A 22,536-nucleotide genomic window follows, 5' to 3' on the forward strand; every position below is an offset into this window, starting at 1 on the left:
AGGAGGTTTAAAGTGCCAATTAACTTACTTTAACTGGGCATGATAAAGTACACAAAGAGAGAGAAGCTTAAGAGAGAACTTCAGATTTTCCAACCTGAATTTAGAAGAAATATAGGCTGGACAATAAAATTATTTCATATCTCTAGTTTGGGCTGGACAATAAAATTATATCAATCTCTAGTTTCTCTTAGAAGCAAGAGTATCAGAGTAAGAACTGGTTGCAGGGTAGAGATCACATCAAGGGTGTGGCTGTAATACCCTTTGGAACCCTCTCAGAAGGATTTAAGGTAGTGAGTAGCAAAGCTGACCTTCTCTCTCAGGTAGAAAAAAGCTTCCAAGTATCTTTGGGGCTCTATTCCACAAAAGCCTTGTACACCTAAGTGGAAAGGGGTCTGCCTTGAAAAGAACTGTGGATGTGGCTTTTGGGGCACCCCCAATAAGATTTATAGAAAACCTGCCAAGTTTTTAAGGGAACTGTACCAGCTTAAGTGTTGCCAGCTTGGATTAAAGGGACACAGTTCAAAATGAAAGAAGACCTGTGGGTCCCCAATTTTTCTGGGAACAAAGCAAGCTAAGAAAGTTAATCAGCTACAAGTATTGGTTATTTATTTTTGTAAAAGGAAGGTGCCCTCTGAAAGCAGAGCCAAGAGCAACAGAGCCCAAAGGATCGGGCGTACCACTCCCAAGGATCAAAGCTGGGTCCTGAGGAATATTCCCTTTTCCTACTTTAGGGGGCACTGGCCCCATGTACTTAGTTAGATTTCTGACCCATTCAGAACCAGTGTCTGCTAGGTACCTCCATCTTACCCCTTTTGAACAAGAGTATCTATTACAGTTACCCTGTTCTTTTCGCACCACAGGATGTTAAGTCTATGGAGGAGATGGCATGTTTTTCTGTCCCCAGACCTTTGGATCAAGAGGCCCTGTGTCTGAGAAAGCCCCATCTCTATTCAGACCTGATGCTGTGAGTGTTGAGACTATGAGTGTCCTTGGAGGGGTAATCACTTGCATATGGAAAGGATGCACTGAATGCAGGCAGTGACAGACTTTTAAAATAAAGGTCCCAAAAGAGTCACACCTCCCAGTATTCAGGCCCTTATATGGTTCTCTTCCATGTTTGCTTTGCCCAAAAAGAATAACAACAAATTCAGTGCACACAGGAGCCTGATAAGTACCCAAGTGCCCTGGGGTCTCCTCCTATGGACCCTATCCCATGTAAGAAGTCTGGGCTCCCCTGCCAGAGAAGGAGGAGGAGGAATGAGTTGCTGGTCAGCAGCTCAGCTGTTGACGTGAGAGAGGCACTGGTACCATGCAGCCTCAGTCAAGCCTCAGAATATGGCAGCAGGATGAGTGACCCCAGGCCAGACCAGCAGAAGGACCATCCAAGTGAACCCAGCATTTTCAGGTAGAATATGAGCTAATACACAGTTACTTTAAGCCACTATGTTTTGGGACAGCTTATAACAGAACAATAGAAACTGATACAACTACATGCTGGATATCAACAATACATATCCAATTATGTATCATGTATATGACTATGTACCAGACTCACAATTTTGCCTCAAAACAACTATTTTCCTCAGAATGATGTGCAACAAATTATTGATCAGATACTGTGATGACTCTCCTTGGTTAACTAAATCTAACCATTTTTCTTCTTTTTAAAAAAATCTTCTTAGTCTCCACCCAAACATTCATCAAACTTTGATCACTTATTTAACCACTCTGTCACTATATGATAATAATGTCCATTTGGTCACTAATTTAGCCATTTTTACAAAAATTACAAATGATTTTCTAAATTCAAATGTAATGGCTGTAATGGAGACTGTGTTTCAGACCCCCATACTTGTCCTTCAGAAGTGCTGGGAATGTTGCTGGCCATCAGTCTCAGCTGTCAGCCCTCTCTGTGAATCACTCTAGCCCAAAGAGGAAGAGGCACCTTGCCCAAAGTCACAACCCCTTCCTGGTGAGCAGGCTGTATCCAATGACTGGTTGATGCACAGGTACAAAGGCCCACCCCTAGCCATCCCAATTCAGAGGGTCCAGCAGGGTTGGCTAAGGCCTGTGGTGACTACGTCACAGCCCAACTTCCTTCTCCCCTCACTGCTGCTTCCAATCCTTCTCTCTGAGGTGCTGATCCAAAGAGATCTGCCCAGTAAACTTTATGAAAGCTCATACCCAACTCATGAGTTTGCTATCTCACCAGCAAAAGTGGCCTTTTCTGACCCTTCATTCTTGCGTGCTACCTCTCTGATTTCAATATTATGTACTTCCTCTTGGTGCCTTCCTTTACTTCAGACATCATACTGTAGTTCTTTTCTGTTCTTCTTGATCTGAGTCTTATTTTTGTGTCTTTAATGTATGTGAATCCCAAAGTTAGTTCTCAGTTCTGAACTACACTCTCACACCTGGAAATACTTTCTATTGTCTTAGTTCAGGCTGCTATAGCAAAAATTACAGACTAGCTTAAAGAGCAACATTTATTTCTCATAGTTCTGGAGGCTGAGAGATCCAAGATCAAGATGCCAGCAAATGTGGGTTTGGTCAAAACCATTTCCTGGTTTGCAGATGGCTTCTCTGCTGTGTCCTCACATGGTAGAGAGTGGGCTCTGGTTCCTCCTTTTCTAGTAATGGTCCTAATCCCATCAGGGATGGGACCATCCCATCCCATCTGTCTCCTGAGTTCATCCAACCCTAATTATCTCTCAAAGTCCTTATCTCCAAATACAGTCACATTGGGGGCCTGGGCTTCAATATAGAAATTTGGTTGGGGGAGGGGACACAATCAGCCCATAGCATCTATTATCAAAGCTTTAACCTCATCAGAGATGATCATCAAATTTTATATAACCCTAACTTCCCATCTGAGATTAGTTCCATGTATTCCTGGACATTTCTATTTAAATATATCACCACTGATACAAACATTTAAAAAAATATATTTAAAAACAAACTCAGCACCTCTCCCCCTAATCTGCAGCCTCCTCTACTCCTGCACCTGGCACCACTCTCCTGCCAGACTTAAGATACTGGAAGCATTGTTCACCAGTGGTTCTGAGCTCCTTTGCATCACAACACATGCAAGAAATAACATCTTTCCACTGTAACAGTAGTTCAACACAGCAGTAACTGTCAGTGGGGCAAAGATCAGAAGTTCAAAGAGGGACTAAATACAGTGATCCTTATGCATACATTCCCTCCCAGCTTTCCTGCCTCTGTGATTTTGTTCATTCCTTTTGTCTCCCAAAATGTTATTTGCCTCCACAGAATTTCTTTCTTTCTTTCTTTCTTTCTTTTTTTTTTAAAGATTTTACTTATGTGACAGAGAGCAAGCGAGAGCAAGCACAAGCAGGGGGAGTGGCAGGCAGAGGGAGGAGCAGGCTCTCCGCTGAGCAAGGAGCTGGATGCAGGGCTTAATCCCAGGACCCTGGGGTCATGACCTGAGCTGAATGCAGATGCTCAACCAACTGAGCCACCCAGGTGTCTCTCCACTAAATTTCTGAAGCACTCATCACCTATATTAATTAATTATTCTCTACTTTCAACCAAACTTCCCTCTTCCCTCCTAGGCTACCTGCATGCTTTTTTTTTTTTTTTTTTTTTTTAAAAGATTTCATTTGTTTATTTGACAGACAGAGATTATAAGTAGGCAGAGAGGCAGGCGGTGGGGGGAGGGGGAGGGAAGCAGACTCCCTGCTGAGCAGAGCCAGATGTGGGGCTCCATCCCAGGACCCTGAGATCATGACCTGAGCCGAAGGCAGAGGCTTTAACCCACTGAGCCACCCAGGCGCCCCCTGCATGCTTCCTTTGTTCCAAATTAAGAAAGTGCCCTTTTAGTGAGCTTCTAGGCTTTTGGTATTCCCCAAGACTGGGATCCAGCAGATGCTCAAAGTGTGCTTCTTATGGTGACACTACATCTTACATAAATCATTTAACCTGAAACATCATTTTCTTTACTATTAACATGGTGTTGAAATAGGGAGTGTCTGGGTGGCTTAGTCAGTTAGGTGTCAGACTCTTGATTTTTGGCTCGGCCATGATTTCAGTGTCATGACATCAGTCCCTGTGTTGGATTTCAAACTGGGTGGGGAGCCTGCTCAAGATTCTCTCTCTCCTTCTCTCTCTGCCCCTCCCACTTACCTTTCTATCTAAACAAAACAAAACAAAACAAAACAAAACTCTAGTTCATCTCCCAGATCTACATTCTATAATTCTCTGAGTGATGCTTAGCACCATAATTTTTCTCCCTCCCTTCTATTTCTGAGATGATCCTCTTGCTCATGTCCATAGACATGGCCCCTGGCCCAGAACTTGTCATGACCAGACCCTCTAGACACCCAATCCTACTAACATTCTCCACTAATCTTCTTTGGAGCCTCTCTAGGCATGCTCTTCAGGCAGAAATTCAGCAACATAAAAATACCACATTATCAACTCTTAGTATAAAAAAAACAAAACTTACCAAGTAATAAAGAAATGAGAGGTTGGTTGCAGCTGCACTTTTCACTCTACTGTCCTTTTTTTCAAACATTTTTAAGGTCTCTACAGCCTAGAAATGAAATATCTGGAAGTTACTACCATTGTAATATGACACTATTTAGTCTTAAGGTTGGGGTAAAGATCAATGTATCTAGAGTATAAGGGTAGGTTAGGACACAAAGGGAGTGGATTAATATGTTTAAGAAAACAGATTATAAGATGAGAATTTCATACCAGAATCTGAATGTCAAGATCCTAGAAAATGTTCAGACTAAATAAGCAAACCAAAACCAGACATTAAGAAAAGGTCTCAGGAAAGAACATCAAAGACATATAGGAACCCAGTGAAGAGGTCTAATAGCAATGTAACTGGAGTTCCAAAAAGGGAAGAAAGACTATTGGTCGATAATTTTCCAAAACTGATGACAGAAACTAATTCTGGAAGTATTACAAAAAATAATCTTAAGTAGATCTAAATATAATTATATTCTCAAGCCATGAGAATGAAAGTGCATTTTTAACCATTTGGCCAGTCTGAGACAATCCTAACCAAACAGGATATTTGGAATGGTCAAACACTTAGCATGAAAGGTGAGTGAATACTCAACCTAGAAATGCCTGAGAAATAACAGGGAAAAAAAGTGGAGGAAGGCAATGAGTTTTCCTTCCTTCCTTCAAAATACATTTACTGAATAGAAAATGCTTGGCTTCTTGGCACCTTCTGCTTTAGGGAGAGTTGAGTCCAACCAAAAATCCTACTTTAGTTTTTATGATGGTCAAGAGCCACCTAATACTGAAAATACCTGACAAATCTGTGTCATGCAAGTGTTTGAGCTCATATGAAGTACCATTAAGTGTACTGACTCAATTTTGTTAAGGATAAAAGATTTTAAAATACTAGATTCTACATATATTGGTTATAATATAGGTAATTATTCTTTTCAAGGTTTTTTGATTATTTTAAGGAAAACCACTTAAAGTTTCTAGAATAGTAGTTTACAATTCTTCAAAGTAAACCCTGGAAGAAAAAAGACCCCAACACCATAAGCTCACTTCTGAGATTCTCACTTACTTTCTTGGAAGGATCTTTGACAGAATTGCCAAGAAGTTCCTAAGATGCTGTTTACACTGTACATCCTGTAGAAGTTATCTCATTGACTCTTTATACAACCTCCATGGCTATTAATGTAAAAGTTACTGCTATTTTGAATCTCTAGGTTTTATAAGCTGTATTTCACTTTGAATAAGAATTGACATGTTTTAATCTTTACCTTTAGAGTGTGTCAAAATAAATATAATGTGTTGATTTAAAATAGAAGGCATATGAACAGATTTAACTCACACATCTATTAAGTTCTCTGAAGTAAAGTACAGAGGAAAAAAACTGTTTTCTGATATTTACGATATCCATAAAGCAGGTTATCAAAAGCAAACCAACAACAGTTAAAAAAAAAACCCAGTATGCTATATAGTTGTTTACATCATTCCTTTTAGAAATAACTATTCATATTAGTCAAGAAAATGTCTTAGATTTTTAAATTCTCATCTTGTTACCTTGTGGCTCATTAGTAACAAGACAATAAGACTACATATAACAACAAATTCTCCTCCTCTCAAAAGGTTACTAATGAATTCAAACAATACATATAAAAAGCAACATAATCTTAAACCACTATTTAAAAGAGATAACATAAGTATTTTGAACTTTACAACATTCGTTTAAAGACTTATTTATTTATTTGTGAGAGAGAGATAGAGAGTACAAGCACATGAATGTATGAGTGGGGAGAGGGGCAGAGGGAGGAGACAGAAGAAAATCCTCAAGCAGACTCCACGCTGAGTGCTGAGACCAAGATCATGACCTAAGCCAAAACCAAATGGCTACTCAACTGACTGAGACACCCAAGTGCCCCACACTTTACAACATTAAAAAATATGAGAGAATAAAAAGATATTTCGTATTTTAAATTTCTAAACTCTAAATCACTCTAAGAAAAGCTATAAAATTATTCTAATAAAGGGAACATTCCCAGGATATCTAGCTTTGAAATGGGTTGTTTTCATAACCGTTCTTTACATGTCCATAAAGGCATAGCCAATATATCTGTTTTTAAAAAGAAAATTTTATACATCAATTCATTTACAAGTGAAACTGATAAAAGTACACCTAGTAAAATTAAATTTAGTTCTGAAGAGCAAAACAAATAATGAAAATAAACATTGATAGTTTGCATTATGTTCCCTCCACCCAAAATGGTTAGGAAAATAGATATATCTCCATTTTGGGTTTCTTTTCTGAATGATGCCATCTACCTACTGGTTTCTGTATTCCATTGCATCTGTCCATACATTATCACTGGCCTTTATGACAAACTACTTCATTTCATCTACCTTCAGCTTTTTGGTGGATTCCTTCTCTATTACAAAGGTGAGTACAAAACAGCACTATCATCACAAAGAACCATACTCTGAGATTTCGGCATCTTTACTTAACTATATAATTATAACCTCATATAAGAAGGCATACATTTTTCTCTTTTATTTTGAATTGTAAATAAAGTAGTCCTCATCAAATTATCATTATGAGTTATGTCAACTCAATCCATTTTAATCTAACAGGGTTCCTTTCAACTAAGGTTGTATCATACCCACCTCATCATACTTACAATATACAAATAAAAGAAACACAAAGTCAAAGCAGCAATGTTGAAAAGAAAGCAGAGATTACATTTTTAAAACATACGTAAACTAATTAAAATCTTGAAAATGCAAATGGGGCATAAGGTATTTCAAAGGAGAATAGCTAGGTAAGTGGCAAACAATATGATTTGTGTTAAGTGAATTCTAAAATGAAATTCTAAATGAAATTTAACATGAAGAAATTAGAGTTTCTCCTTTAATAGACAATTTTAAAACAACAGTAATACACTTAAATCTTTCAAAAAGACCATTTAAAATAAAGTATCAAGAGAAAACTGGCAAATACGGTTTTCTCTACTTTGTCACCTGTAACAGTACTTTTCACACACATAAAAAATTATTTTTTTGGTGCAGAGATGACATTGGCAAGATAATAAAGACCAATTTTTGTGACTTCACTTTCACTGGAAAAGTGTTACAACACTTATAGAGAGGTATCGCTGCATTTTTTAAAAATTAATTTATTTATTTGACGGAGGGGGAGCACAACTAGGCAGAGTGGCAGACAGAGGGAGGGGGAGAGAAGCAGGCTCTCAGCTGAGCAGGGAGCCTGATGTTGCGCTTGATCCAGGATGCTGGGATCATGACCTGAGCTGAAGGTAGCCACTTCACCGACAAGCACCCAGGCACCCCAATCATCACTGGCATTTCTAATGACCGCGAGTGTAATGACTGCGAGTGTGATGATCGAATGACACAAGAGACATAAAGGTACTTTGAAAGTCTTTTTGGTGCTTTACAAATGCCAAAAAAAGGTTAAGTATACTAAATGCATATATACAATGGAACCAGTCTATGGGACTGCATTATATTAATCATATAATGATTACATGAGCCCTGGGGTTTATCTCCCCACTTCTCTAGAAAGAAGTTAGTCATTCTGTTGTCTCCTAGACAAAAGGAAGACCTTACGTAGGAAGAAAAACTGAAACACAGGCTTGGGACAGGATGCAGTAAAGATACTGTGGCTTCTTCTGGCCCTACCTCTCTGGGTCTAAACTTGGGAGGAGCTGAGTTTTCTAGTTATAGACACATTTGACATTAATCATTGGTTTTATGAACCAGGATATCAGGTTTCATTTTGTTCCTTCTCTTCAGTTATTGTCACCCCCATCCTTCCTTTTTAAAGCTGTCTACTCTTCTAGGCCTTGTCACAACCAGGTCTCATTTGAGAGAGACCACTGAAGGTAGAGTACCCATTCCATCTTGACCTAAGGTAGCAAGGTAGCAGTGGTACCAGCAAGAGCTCCTGGAGCATTATGAAACTGTGTTTAGCAATGGGACCCTTTTATGCCCAATGCAATGTTAATAAGTAAACCAAATATACAAAACAGGTAACAAGAAAGCTACTCTGGTGAGCAAAGCAAATGGAAGCATCAGGCTACTAGTTGGGCTCCTAGCATTCCCTGATTCTAAAAAACCTTAAAGCTTTAGGAAACAGTTTGAAAACCTCTAGGGGAAAGTTGATCTCTGAACTAGAATATGGTTTAGTAATTTAGGACCTATGCTTTACATGAACAGTATTTACATGGGGACAAACAAGACAAACACATCAAAATTAAAGTGATATTATATTTTTGGAAATGATGTTAAGACAAATAAAAATATTACTCAACTTTGGAATAATCACAGATAACAATAATCTAGAAACAGCTCCACAAGATTATTGCTTTCACCAGTTAACATATAAAACTTCATCTATAACTTTTAAAAACTTACTTGATTAAAGTCCTTTTGTCTCAAGTATGTAATTGCTTTGTTTATTTCCAGATCATTTGCTAACTCTACATACTGAGAAGCTTTCACAACTTCAACACACCTATAATGGAAAGCATAAAAAAAAGTTATTTTATTTTGTTTTGGCATATTTATTTTGTTGGTGAGTTCCTTCTGACTTTTCAAAATAATGTCTAAGGGTCCCTTGGGCTATCTAAGGCTAAGCACCAGATTTGTTGCGAAGCAGGGAGTAAGTTGCTGAATTGTTTAGTTTGTACACTAATCTTATCTAAATTAACTTTGGTTTATTGTCACTTCTAATTATTTATGGTATTTTAAATAAAATTGGGTTGATATGTATAGTCTCATTTTTTAATTAACTACTAAAACAATTTCAATTTGTAACAGGTTAAAAGTATTTCTATTTATTTTTTCATCTTAAATGTTCTGATGGTGAAAAAAATTCTATAGAACTTGTAGAATATGTTTAAGTTTTATGTCCAACTTGAACAGACTATCATAGATCTGTTCCCCAAAGCACACAGAACATTTGTTTTTAACTATATATCAGACACTGCACAGATTCCTTTATAAGCATTATCACATTTAATCCTCACAACAACCCTGAAAGATAGGCATGGTCTCTGTTTAGAGATACAAATATGGAAGATCTAAGATCACACATCTAGAAAACTGTCAAGTAAGAATTTGAGCCCAATTTTTATTGACACCAAGCCTATTCTTCAAATTGAAGTCAACTGAAATCAGTTGACCATGACCCTTATTAAAAAAAAAAACAGAACATATAAAATATCAAAGGGCATCATACATAATAAGGACAAGGACTGTTTCATGCAACTTATTTCAGTAAACAATGTAAAATAAATTTCTTACCAAGGTCTGGTTCAAAAATATTTCAACTCCAATGGCCTGGACAAGAATTTTTTTTTTTTTTTTAAGATTTATTTATTTATTTGAAAGAGAGAGAGAGAGAGCATGAATATGGTGAGGCAAGGCAGAGGGAGAAAGAGAATCTCAAGCAGACTCCCCACTGATCGTGGAGCCCAATATGGGGCTCAATCTCACTACCCTAAGCTCACTACCCTAAGATCATGACCTGAGCTGAAATCAAGAGTTGGACATTTAACTGACTGAGCCACTCAGATACTCCTAGCTTGGACAAATAATTTAAAAACATTATAGCAGAAGATCCCTTTCTTCAGGTAGAATCTTCTATTTTATCCTTGACTTATGAAAGAGCCTCTCTGCTTGCAGTGGGGATAGAGGACGTGAAGCCCTGCCTGCACAGTACCCCTTTGAATGACCCCCTGTTCCCAAATCCACCCCAACAAAGTAGCCTACTAAGACTGCAAGGGCTCCAAGTGAATGATCTTGAAACTACTGATACATCACTGCATTCAGCAAACATTTGTTGCATGTCTACTAGATGTCAGACATTATACTTGGTTCAGGGACTAAAAGGGTAAACAAAATATGGTTCATGCCCTTGCAGGTGAAGCAGACCAGTAAATTTAGTTCTGTATAAGAACTATAATAAAGGAATACAAGAATGCAGGGGTAGAGACTCTAAACCACACTGCGGAAAGGTATTCCAGAAATATCTGCCACTCAGTTTGAATCTTAACTTTTTATTACTTAAAAGAGACACACCTTAAATTAGGAATATAGAATAACCAAAAGTAAAGTGAAAAAAAGAAATACCAGTAGCCAAAAGAAAACAAAAAATGCAAACTTAAAGGCAAGAAACATTATTAGAAGTAATAAAGGACACCACTTAATTAAAAAGGGCTTATTAATCCACCAAGGATATACCCCATTCTAAATCTTCATACACCTAATAACATAACTTCAAAATAATATAAAACAAAAGTTAATACATCTGAAGAAATAAAGAAATCTATAACTACAGTAAAAAAAAAAACTTTTTTTTTAAAGATTTTATTTATTTATTTGATAGAGAGAGAGAGACAGAACACAAGCAGGAGAGCAGGAGAGGGAGAAGCAGGCTCCCCACTGACCCAGAAGCCTGATGCAGGGCTTGATCCCAGTACCCCGGTATCATGACCTGAGCTGAAGGCAGTCGCCCAACTGAGCCACCCAGGTGCCCCAGTAAAAAAAATAACTTTTAACACAATTCTCTCAATAGCTAAAAGAATAAGCAAACAAACTACTGGGTATTTACCCTAAAGATACAAATGTAGTGATCCAAAGGGGCATGTGCACCTGAATGTTTATAGCAGCACTGTCCACAATAGCCAGACTATGGAAAGAACCTAGATGTCCATCAACAGATGAATGGATAAAGAGGATGTGGTGTATATATAAAGGAAAGAACCTAGATGTCCATCAACAGATGAATGGATAAAGAAGATGTGGTGTATATATAAAGGAAAGAACCTAGATGTCCATCAACAGATGAATGGATAAAGAAGATGTGGTGTATATATAAAGGAAAGAACCTAGATGTCCATCAACAGATGAATGGATAAAGAAGATGTGGTATATATATACAATGGAATACTATACAGCCATCAAAAGAAATGAAATCTTGCCATTTGTGACGACGTGGATGGAACTAGAGGGTATTATGCTGAGCAAAAAAAGTCAATCGGAGAAAGACAATTATCTTATTATCTCCCTGATATGAGGAAGTTGAGAGGCAATGTGGGGGTTTAGGGGGTAGGAAAAGAAAAAGAAACAAGATGGTATCGGGAGGGGAGACAAACCATAAGAGACTCTTAATCTCACAAAACAAACTGAGGGTTGCCGGGGGGAGGGGGGTAAGGAGAGGGTGGTGGGATTATGGACATTGGGGAAGGTAAGTGCTATGAAGTGTGTAAACCTGGCGATTCACCGACCTGTGCCCCTGGGGCTAATAATGTATTATATGTTAATAAAAAAATTAAAAATTATGAAAAAAAGAATAAGCAAACAAAAATCAATAAGGATAAAATACATCTTATCAAAAGTGACATGAGAAGAAAACTGAAGTCTTTTATTTATTAAAAAGGTAGGATCTGTTTAATAAAACTCTTCTTATAGAGAAAACTTCAAATGCAGATGGCTTTACTAGTGAATTCCTCCAATTGTTTAAAAAAAAAAAAAGCCAATCCCCTCCTCTGGCGGGGGGAAATATCTGAACTTGCGGCGTAAAGACAGTTTACCCCTGTAACAAAATCAAAGACATTATTTTTTTAAATTACAAATTTCAGGGGCATCTGGGTGGCTCTGTCAGTTGAGTGTCCAGCTCTTGATTTCAGCTCAGGTAATGATATTGGGGTAATAGGATTGAGCCTCGTGTTGGGCTCAGTGGGGAATCAGCTTGAGAGTCTCTTTCCCTCTTCCACTGTCCCCCCCACTGGGACTTGCTCACTCTCTCTCTCTCTCTCAAATAATAAATTCTTAAAATTACAGACTTCATCTTTCTCACTAATGTGGGTGCAAAAATCCTCAGCTAAAGATCACCAAATCAAATCCAGTGATATTTTAAAAGGATAATACATCACAATCAAGTAGAGTTCATTCAGATGATTTAACATTCAAAAATCGATCTTACGATTTTTTGATAGATAGATTTTCATAAAAACTCTTAGCTAACCAGAAAGAAAAAGAAACATTCCTTCATATGATCAAGAGTATGTGTAAGAGTCCTATAGCAAGCATCATACTTAATGGCAAGTTGTGGAAAGCTTTACCCTGTGAGATCAGGAACAAAACAAAAATGCCTATTTTATCACCACTTCAATTCAGCACAGAACTGGTATCAAAGCCAGTGCAATGAAGGAAAAAAACAAAAAAAAGCATAAAGATTGGGCAAAAAGAAATAAACTGTCATTATCTATGGATAGCAAAAGTGTTCATATAGATAACCCAAAAACATCTAGAGATGACTATCTGCATTTAATACATTTAGTAAGTAAATGTATTAAGGTCAATGGATAAAGATCAATATCTAAAATCAACTATATATCTACATACTAGAAAAGCACAAGTAGAAAATGAAATTTTAAAACTATGCCCTATACCATCAAGAATCAAACACGTAGGAATAAGTATAACAAAAGACATGCAGCTCTCTAGACTTAAAACTAAAGAAAGTATTTGTGGGTGCCTGGGTGGCTCAGTAGATTAAAGCCTCTGCCTTTGGCTCAGGTCACGATCCCAGGTTCCTGGGACCAAGCCCTACATTGGGCTCTCTGCTTGGCGGGGAGCCTGCTTCCCCCCTCTCTCTCTGCCTGCCTCTCTGCCTACTTGTGATCTCTGTCTGTCAAATAAATAAATAAAATCTGAAAAAAAAAAAAAACCCACAAAGCTAAAAAGTATTTGAAAGAAATTACAGAGACCTAAGTGGAGAAATGTATTGTACTTACAAATTTGAAAAGTAAACATTTTAAAGATGCTCTCCAGCCTGATCTATAGATTTGAATGAAATACCAATTAATTTCCCGGTAGGTCAAGAGAAATGGAAGACAAGACACAGACTAGGAGAAAACATTTGAAAAGCAATTTCCAGACTTTCACTAAGCTACTGCATGGTACTGCTGTCCCACTGTCCATCTTGTTTGGCCATGTGGCTAAGCAGGGACCAAAAACTGACACTAGCCCCTGATGCAAATGCATGTCCCAGACAGCAGTCTGCAGAGCCCAAGCAAATCTAAGTTCCTGATATGTCTTCCACAAAAGCCTTGTGATCAAGAGTCTCCCCCATCTCCCAGGGCCTTCTCCTTGTCTACCTCCTACATAAGATTCTCATGGAGCTTACCAAAGCTCCCTCTTTTTGGTTTGAATTGACCAATCTGGCCTTATCCCATGAGCCCAAAACATTCCACCCATGGACCCTAATATGGCATGTACCCCAGCTACAGCCTTTCTTTCTGCCTGTACCCTGTCTTGACTTCCCTGTATGGTGCCTCCACTTGTACTTCCTCTAGGACCTGTGAGTAATAAACTTCTCTATCTCAATTTCTCATGGTCAAGAGTAATATCCATTGTACAGATGCACCACTACACAGCAATGAAGATGAACAAACCAGAGCTACATGCAACAACACCGACAACTGCCACCCAGAGTAAAAGACACCACACATGAAACAATATGCATAGCACAAGTCCACCTATATGATGTTCAAAAAAATGCAAAACTAAAGGGATGACTGGTTAGGTGGTTAAAGTCTGTAGAAAAGCTAGGAAGTGATTACCATTTAAGTCAAGATATCCATCACCCATCAGAATGGGAGGGGCAGTGTTTGAGATGGGCACAGCAGAACTACTAAGGTGCTGACTATGTTCTATTCTTTAAATGTTATTAATCTAGATAGGGGTTACATGGGTGTTTGCTTTGTAATAAATCACTGAGCTGATGTTATTGGTTCGTAATTCTTATGTGCTTTATATTTAACCACATAAAGGTTAAAAATAATTTTAACCCCATACAAATGAGCTAACAAAAATATAGTGACAGAATAATTAATGATGAAAAATCCAAATAATGCCAGGACTGACTTTTTCCTTTTGGTTTTCAATAAACAGGTATATTATATTACATGAGTTTCCAAACCTGGCTGCCCATCAGAACCACATGGGAAACAATGAAAAAATATAGATTCTTTTGTTCATCTAACACCACTGAAAAATACGAATGCTTGCTCTCTACCTCAGAACCCTAACTCAGATATATTGGGAGTGGGAGTGGAGCCAAGTCATTTTCTTTTAATAAGCTCACAGTATCATTCCAATGAGTACACTGTTTAAGTCACTGGCATAGTAAATGTTCTGACCTTAACTAGTATTTGTCCTTAGTGAAGCTAATACATTTTTTACTACTCATTTCTCTCAGCTATAAAAAGGCAATGATTTCATGCTTATCTCATTGAGACAAAATATACAACAGTATTAAACAAGAATCCAAAATAGCTGTCCTCGATAAATTGAAGCTAAAGTAAAAAAAATTTAGCCAAAATTTAGGATGTGAATGATACTATACCAGGCCTGAGCTATACACCCATTGAAAATTGCCCCAGAGAGAAGGAAACAAAATTAATGACCCTGTCTTTAGTAAAAATACATAAAATTTCTGGTTTTATAATTAACTTACTAATAGCTTTGAGAGCTAGATATTGGCATATTCCAGATTTCAAATAGGCTGAAATAGTCAACAGTGAACAAAACAACTAGCAACCACTTTTTTTAAACTGTCCCCTTAAACCATTAAAAAAATTTATATATATAACAGCCAATATGACTAAGTGAAATAGAAGACTATAACGATTTGTCTTGATGAAGTCATTTAAATATTATTGAAATGGCACAGAAATCAGGTAAGTTTAGTTTAAATGCTTTTTTGTTGTTTAATTTGAAGTCCTAAACATTCTCTAAACATTGAACAGATGTTATTTTTATCTTATAAAAGCCTCTTCTTTAATATTCTACAAAGAACAAGACATGAAGAAATTAGACATGGAGAAAGTATGAAGCTTATAAATAACCATTATGGAATGATATCCTGTATGTAAAGTTTTTTTTTTTTTAAAGATTTTATTTGTCAGAGAAAGAGAGAGAGACAGAGAGCGCGCACACAAGCAAGGGGGAGGAGCAGGCAGAGGGAGAGCCACCAAAACATCCCGTAAGTATTTTCTAACCATAGCCAGAAGCTCTGATGTTGACTCTAAAGATCACTGTCCTCCATTCAAAATACACATATATACATACAGAGGTAAATAAATGCACATAGTTTTTTTGTATATAATCACATAAAATGTACACATATGCATATATGTTAATAAGTATATACACATATATATTACAGTTTCTGAAAAATATTGTGTAAGCTTTATGAATATCAAACAATATGAATACATTGTTTATATTATATTTATATATATTCATATATATAAAATATATGACGCTTTGAAGAAAGCTTCAAAGTTACTAGAAACATGGGCTTTCACATAATCTGAGATCGGGCAAATATTTTTTAAAACCTGGCAAGTTCTATCTAGAGAAATAAATGCCCACTTAGTTAACACATAAAGAAATAAGACTTACTACATTTACAAATGAAATCTTAAAAATACCTATGAATTATAACATAGTTATGATATCACTATGCATATCACTATGCTCTTTGACTAAAACTAATATTATACTACATAACATTAAAAATACTGTTGGAGGAATGATGTCAGCAAAATGGTGGTATAGCAATTTCTAGTACTTGTACCCTCCCCCAAAGATCGATTTTAAGGACTATCCATGCATGAAAATATTTTCACAAGAGCTAAGGATTCTAGGTGAGGGATTACAGCACCTGGATGAAGATCAGATGTAAGAAAAGACACACTGAGGAGGACAGATAGATTCACAGACCCCCTTCATTTTTCCTCTGAGCCTAGACAGCCTGGCATGGAGAGAGAAAGCCTCTCTCCAAGAGAAGTTGAGTAAAGTAAGTGTCTGACTTAACTGCAGACTCTAGACTAGACCATCCCAATACCAGGCTGACTCTCAATGCCCTTGGTGGCTCCCTAGCACACTCCTATGAACCCAGGATCCTGCCCATCCTGCTACCTGTAGGATTCTACATCCTCAGGTGGCTCCTAGGCATCAGGCTCCACAGATAGTACCTGTGAAACAAGGTTACCAGCTCACTCCAGTTCCTGGTGGCTCCAGTGGCCCAAGGTGGTTCCTGCAAACTTAGGTCCATGGCCCAATGGGTAAAACAGCTTCAGTGGTTCCAGACAATCTCTAGATTCCCAGCAATCTCCCATGAACCCAGAATCCTGACACATCCTAGCATCAGCCAGCTCCCAGGCAACTTTGGCCCTACAAAATAGACAGGATGACTGGGCCCAGAGACAGGATGACTACTCTACACCCAAGCTTTTGACCCACTTCAGCACCAGGCTAGCTACTATAGCCCCAAATCTCAAATACCAGGTCAGCCCCCAGGTTCAAAGCAAGCCCCCATGGTCCCAGGTTCTTGGTCCACCCAAGTGCCACAATTACTTCTGCAAATCCAACCTCCATGCCATCTACTGAGGGCTGCAGGATACAGGCCAGCTCCTGCAGCCCCAGACTCTAGGTTGGCTCTCACAAAACCAGACTTCCAGCCTGTCTCAGTACCAAAACAGCCTCTGTGGACCTAGACGCTAGGTCCACCCCAGTGGTTCCCAATGCTTGGTTGGTGCCTGGAAACCTAGGATCCAGGTCTGCCCACACAGACCAAGGTCCCAAGTCCATTACAAAGATTCAAGCACCGAGCACACCCCAGGGAAACAAGGCTTCAGCTCCACCTTGTGACCTAGGCACCAGACTGGTCCCCATGTACTCAAGAACAAGATCTGCCCACTACTAAACCAGGCAACAGACAACAGACCTGTCTACTCAAGTACTACACCAGATGGTCCACCCAGAATTTCTGGACAGGCTGATTTGTAAAGGGCTTTACCTTATAAAGACAGTCTGTAAAGGCTAAAAGAATAAATCAAGAAGTTCTACAAGGAAATAGAAACTATTAAAAAAAAAAGCAGAAATCCAAGAATTGAAAAACACAATAACTAAACTGAAGAACTCATAAAAAGCTTCAACACAGACCTGACCAAGCAAAAGAAGATATAATGAATGTAAGACAGATCATTCGAAATTATCTAGTCAGAGGAACAGAAAAATAAAAGAAGTACCTACTTCTTTAAGTTCTCAGATACCAACAAAAGGACATAAGGATCATGAATAATCAATAAAATATACAACCACCAAAGGAAACTAATAAAATTCTAAGGACTGACTAAAAAAATGGAAATCAATGAATTGTCTGACAAAGAATTTAGAATAATCCTCTTTAAAAAGTTTAGTCAATTTTAAGAAAACAGACAACTAAATGAAATTAAGAAAACAACACATGAATAAATCAAGAAGTTCCACAAGGAAATAGAAACTATTAAAAAAATAAAAGCAGAAATCCAAGAATTGAAAAACACAATAACTAGACTGAAGAACTCATAAAAAGCTTCAACAACAGACCTGACCAAGCAAAAGAAAGACAGATCATTCGAAATTATCTAGTCAGAGGAACAGAAAAATAAAAGAATGAAAGAAGCCTATGTGAATTATGGGATATCATCAAAAGAAAGAAATCTACCCATTATTGAAGTCTAGGAGAAGAAAGAGAAAGGAACAGAAAGCCCAGTTAAAGAAGAGTATTTGAGAATCCCAAATCTGGTGAGAAATTCAGACATCCAAGTTTATGAAGTTAATAGGTAACCCCAAATTTCAAAAAACCTTCTCCAAGACACATTATAATAAAATTGTCCAATATAAAAGATAAAGACAATTTTAAAATCAGCAGAAAAATAAAAGAATGAAAATTTCAAAAAACCTTCTCCAAGACACATTATAATAAAACTGTCCAAAATAAAAGATAAAGACAATTTTAAAATCAGCAAGAAAAAAAAGTTCCTCACTTATAAAGGACACCCCCCATCAGACTATTAGCAGATTTCTTAGCAGAAACCTTGTAGGCCTGAGGAGAGTGGAATGATATACTGAAAGTACTCAAAGAAAAATGGTGCCAATCAAGAATAATTTACCTGCCAAAGTTTTCTTTCAGAAATGAAAGACAGAGACTTTCCCAAACAAACAAAAGCGGAGGGAATTCACTCCTACTAAACCTGTCTTACAAGAAGTGAGAGGAGTTTAAGACAAAATGAAAGAATGCTAATTAGCAATATGAAAACATATAAAAATACAAAACATATTGTTAAAGTTAAATAGCAAACTCAATATTATAATATGCAATACTGCAAATTATAATATGGAGCTATGTCAATCACATAATTCAAAAGGATAAAGGACAAAAGTATTAAAAATAACAACTATAATGATGTTAGTGGGTACACAATATTTAAAAAGGTAAATACACAATATAAAAGAAGGTAAAATTATGGGGAATGTAAAAGAGTAGAGGTTTTGTATGCAAAGTTCTCATTAGCTTGAGGCTATTATAACAATAAAATATTTTATGTAAACAAAAATCTATAGTAGATGCACAAGAGGCAGAATGAAGGGAATCAAAGCATACCACTACGAAAATCATCAAATCACAAAGAAAAACAGTGAAAGAGAAAGAAGAAACAAGGGAACTATGAAACAGCCAGAAAATAATAAGATGACATTATACCTATCAGTAATTATTAACTACTAAAATTAATTAATAATTACCTATCAATAGCCTCACCTAGCAATAATTAAGTATAATTGAATTAAATTCTCCAATTAAAGCACAGAGTATCTGAATGCATAAAAAGTCCCAACCACACAAGAGACTCACTTCAGCTTTACAGACACATACAGGCTCAAAGTGAAGGGACAGAAAAAGATACTCAGTGGAAAAAAAAAAAAAAAAAAAACAAGAGCTATACTTGTATCAGACAAAATAGACTTCAGGTCAAAACTGTAACAAAAGACAAAATGGTGGGGTGCCTGGGTGGTTCAGTGGGTTAAAGCCTCTGCCTTCGGCTCAGGTCATAATCTCAGGGTCCTGGGACTGAGCCCCATATTGGGCTCTCTGCTCAGCGGGGAGCCTGCTTCTTCCTCTCTCTCTCTTTCTCTCTCTGCCTGCCTCTCTGCCTACTTGTGATCTGTCTGTCAAATCAACAAATAAAATCTTAAAAAAAAAAAAAGACAAATTGGTCATTATGTAATGATAAAGAAGTCTTTTCATCAAAAAGAGAATAATTGTAAATATGCATGCATTCAATATCACAGCATTTAAATATGTTAAGCAAATATTAACAGACCTAAGGGAAGAAGTAGACAGCAGTATAATAATGGGGGATTTCAATAATGCATTGTTCACTTTTAACAATGCATAGATCATCCAGACAGAAAACCAGTAAGAAAACATGGGATTTGAAATATATGTTAGACCAAATGGGTATACAAAACATTCTATCTAACAACAGCAGAATACACATCCTTCTAACGCACACACAAAATATTCCCCAGGATAGATCATATGTTAGGTCACAAAACAAATGTAGCAAATGTAAGAAGACTGAATTTATACTTAAGAATCTTTTCCAACAATAGTATGAAACTAGAAATCAATAATAAGAGAAAAACCAGAAAATTCACAATATGGAGAGTTTAAAAAATTACACTCCTGAACAACCAGTGGGTCAAATAAGATATCGAAAGGGAAATTAAAAAAATACCTTGAAACACATGGAAACAAAATATACTAAAACTTATGGTATACAGCAAAAACAGTTACAAGAGGGATGCTTATAGTAATAAATACCTACATTAAGAAAAAAAAATCATAAATAAACAACCTAACTTAATACCTCAAGGAACTAAAAAAAAGAACTATGTTCAAAATTAGTAGAATTAAAGAAGTAACAAAGATCAGAAATAAATGAAAGAGATTAGAAAAACAATAGAAAAGATAAACAGAACTAAGAGCTTTTTTTTTTTTTAAGACAAAAAAATGACTTTTTTTTTAAGACAAAAATCTTTAGCTGGACTACCTAAGAAAAAAAGAAAGATACAAATAAATAAATTCAGAAATGAAAACTGGTGAATTAGAAGAAAACAGGTGAAAACTTCCTTAACATGGATCTTGGCACTGATTTTTGGCTATTACACCTAAAGCAGAAGCAATAAAATAAAAAAGATACAAGTGGGACTACATCAAACTAAAAAGGTTCTATACAGCAAAAGAAACTACAAAAAATAAAAATGAAAAGACAACTACAGAATGGGAGAAAATATTTGCAATTCACATATGGACATATCTTGGAGACACTGTGGGTTCAGTTCCAGACTGCTGCCAATAAAGCAAAAATTGCAATAAAGCAAGTCAAATGGATTTTTTGGTTTCCTAGTGCATATAAAAGTTGTTTATACTATACTGTAATCTATGAGGAGTGAAACAGCATTATGTCTTTAAAAAAAAAAACAGTGTACATAACTTAATTAAAAATGCTTTGTTGCTAAAAAATGCTAATCATCATCTGAGCTTTCAGCAGGTTGTAATCACTGGTCACAAGTCACCATAATGAATATAACAATAATGTAGGACTTCCTGGGAAGATAGCAAAGTAGGAAAACTCTAGGCTCACATCCTCCCATGTATACATAACACCCCGTCGGTGTAAATAACCCAGAAAACTCAGAGTGTATCACAAAGGGACATAAATCCCTGGGGAACTCCTCCAGAAATAAAGGAACTGAGAGGCACCATTTCCCTCCCTTGCTCCTCAGCATAAACACATGCCCACCTATGGGACTTGATATATAATTTGCCAGCCCTACTCCCCCCCGTCCCCATGTTGTGCTTCTGCCAAACCATCCCTCTAGATAGCCCACCTTAGTCTGGAAATATCAGAGGACCTGTAGTCAAAGCTTGACAGTATTGCAGCCCTACTGCTTTATGCAGTCCTTTAGCAGATCTGCACTTTCCAACACACTCTTGGCCAAAGCCCATATAGGGCAGTGCCACAGGCCTGGCAGTGTGCAAGAAGTCCCGACAGTGGCCAGTACCACTCCAAAGTGACTCCTGCCCCAAAGAGAGGGAAACATAAACAGATCAGTGAGATGGAGGCCCCAGCAGTGGGCAAGAGGCAGATAACTGCTCTGACCATAGGTCCTACAAACCAATGGAAGCTTCTTGGGGACAACACAGGGAGAGCACCCTGTAGTTTGGTGCTACTACATCTCTGGCAAATGCCTGGCCTGACTCAGCTGAAGCCAAGGCATCTGCAGACTGGCCCACTAAACCACAGGGACAAAAACTGCCCATAACAGGCAAAGAAAGCCCCTGCAGATGACTGGACTGAAGGAAAATACTGGCTCAACCACAAGAGCAGGGTAAACATATCACACACAGGAGATAATCTCTGAAATGCCAGGTTCTGGTGAACAGGGGATACTGCATGGCAAAGCACATAAGGCCGGTACTCTGAAGAGTACCAGATGTAGCTGACTTTCCTTATACACAGAAACAGACACAAAGAGTTAGACAAACTGAGAAGACAGAAGAATATGTCCCAGATGAAAGAACAGGGCAAAACCACAGCAAGAGCTAAGCGAAACAGAAATATGTAATATGCCTACTACAGAATTTAAAGTAATGATCATAAAGATATTCATCAGACTTAAGAGAAGACTGGAGGACATAAGTGAGATCATAAACACGAGGTGAAAAACAACTAATCAGAGAGTGGAACACAGTAAATGAAATTAAAAATATACTAGAGGGAATAAATAACAGACCAGAGGAACCAAAAGAACGAAGTGGCAAACTGGAGGACAGTGTAATTGGAAGTAATCAGGCTGAAAAGATGACATAGAAAAAGTTATGCAAAATTAGAACAGACTTAAGAAATTCAAAGACACCATCAAATGTAATAACACTGGCATTATAAGGATCCCAAAAGGACAAGAGAGAGAGAACAGGGGGCAGAAATTTATTTAAAGAAATAATGGTCGAAAACTTCCAGAATCTGGGGAAGGAAACAGAAATTCAGGCCCAAGAGGCACAAAGATGCCCTAACAAAATTAACTCAAGGAGGTCCACGCCAAGGTACATAATAATTAAAATGGCAAAAAGTAGTAATA

The 22,536-nt window shown here is 37.4% G+C and overlaps 1 protein-coding gene across 5 annotated transcripts in view; it reads right to left on the reverse strand.

The window, feature by feature from the left end:
- The window catches only part of IFT88 (intraflagellar transport 88), a 151,878-nt gene that overhangs the window by 69,929 nt on the left and 59,413 nt on the right, over positions 1-22,536 (reverse strand). For all 5 annotated transcript variants that reach the window (XM_032314579.1, XM_032314581.1, XM_032314580.1 and 2 more), the window contains 2 exons: positions 8,905-9,004; positions 4,469-4,555 (listed from right to left, as the gene is read on the reverse strand). In XM_032314579.1, the coding sequence (XP_032170470.1) occupies positions 4,469-4,555; positions 8,905-9,004 (187 nt within the window). The remainder of the gene's footprint in view (positions 1-4,468; positions 4,556-8,904; positions 9,005-22,536) is intronic.

Source organism: Mustela erminea, chromosome 15, assembly GCF_009829155.1.
Source record: "Mustela erminea isolate mMusErm1 chromosome 15, mMusErm1.Pri, whole genome shotgun sequence".
NCBI lineage: Eukaryota > Metazoa > Chordata > Mammalia > Carnivora > Mustelidae > Mustela > Mustela erminea.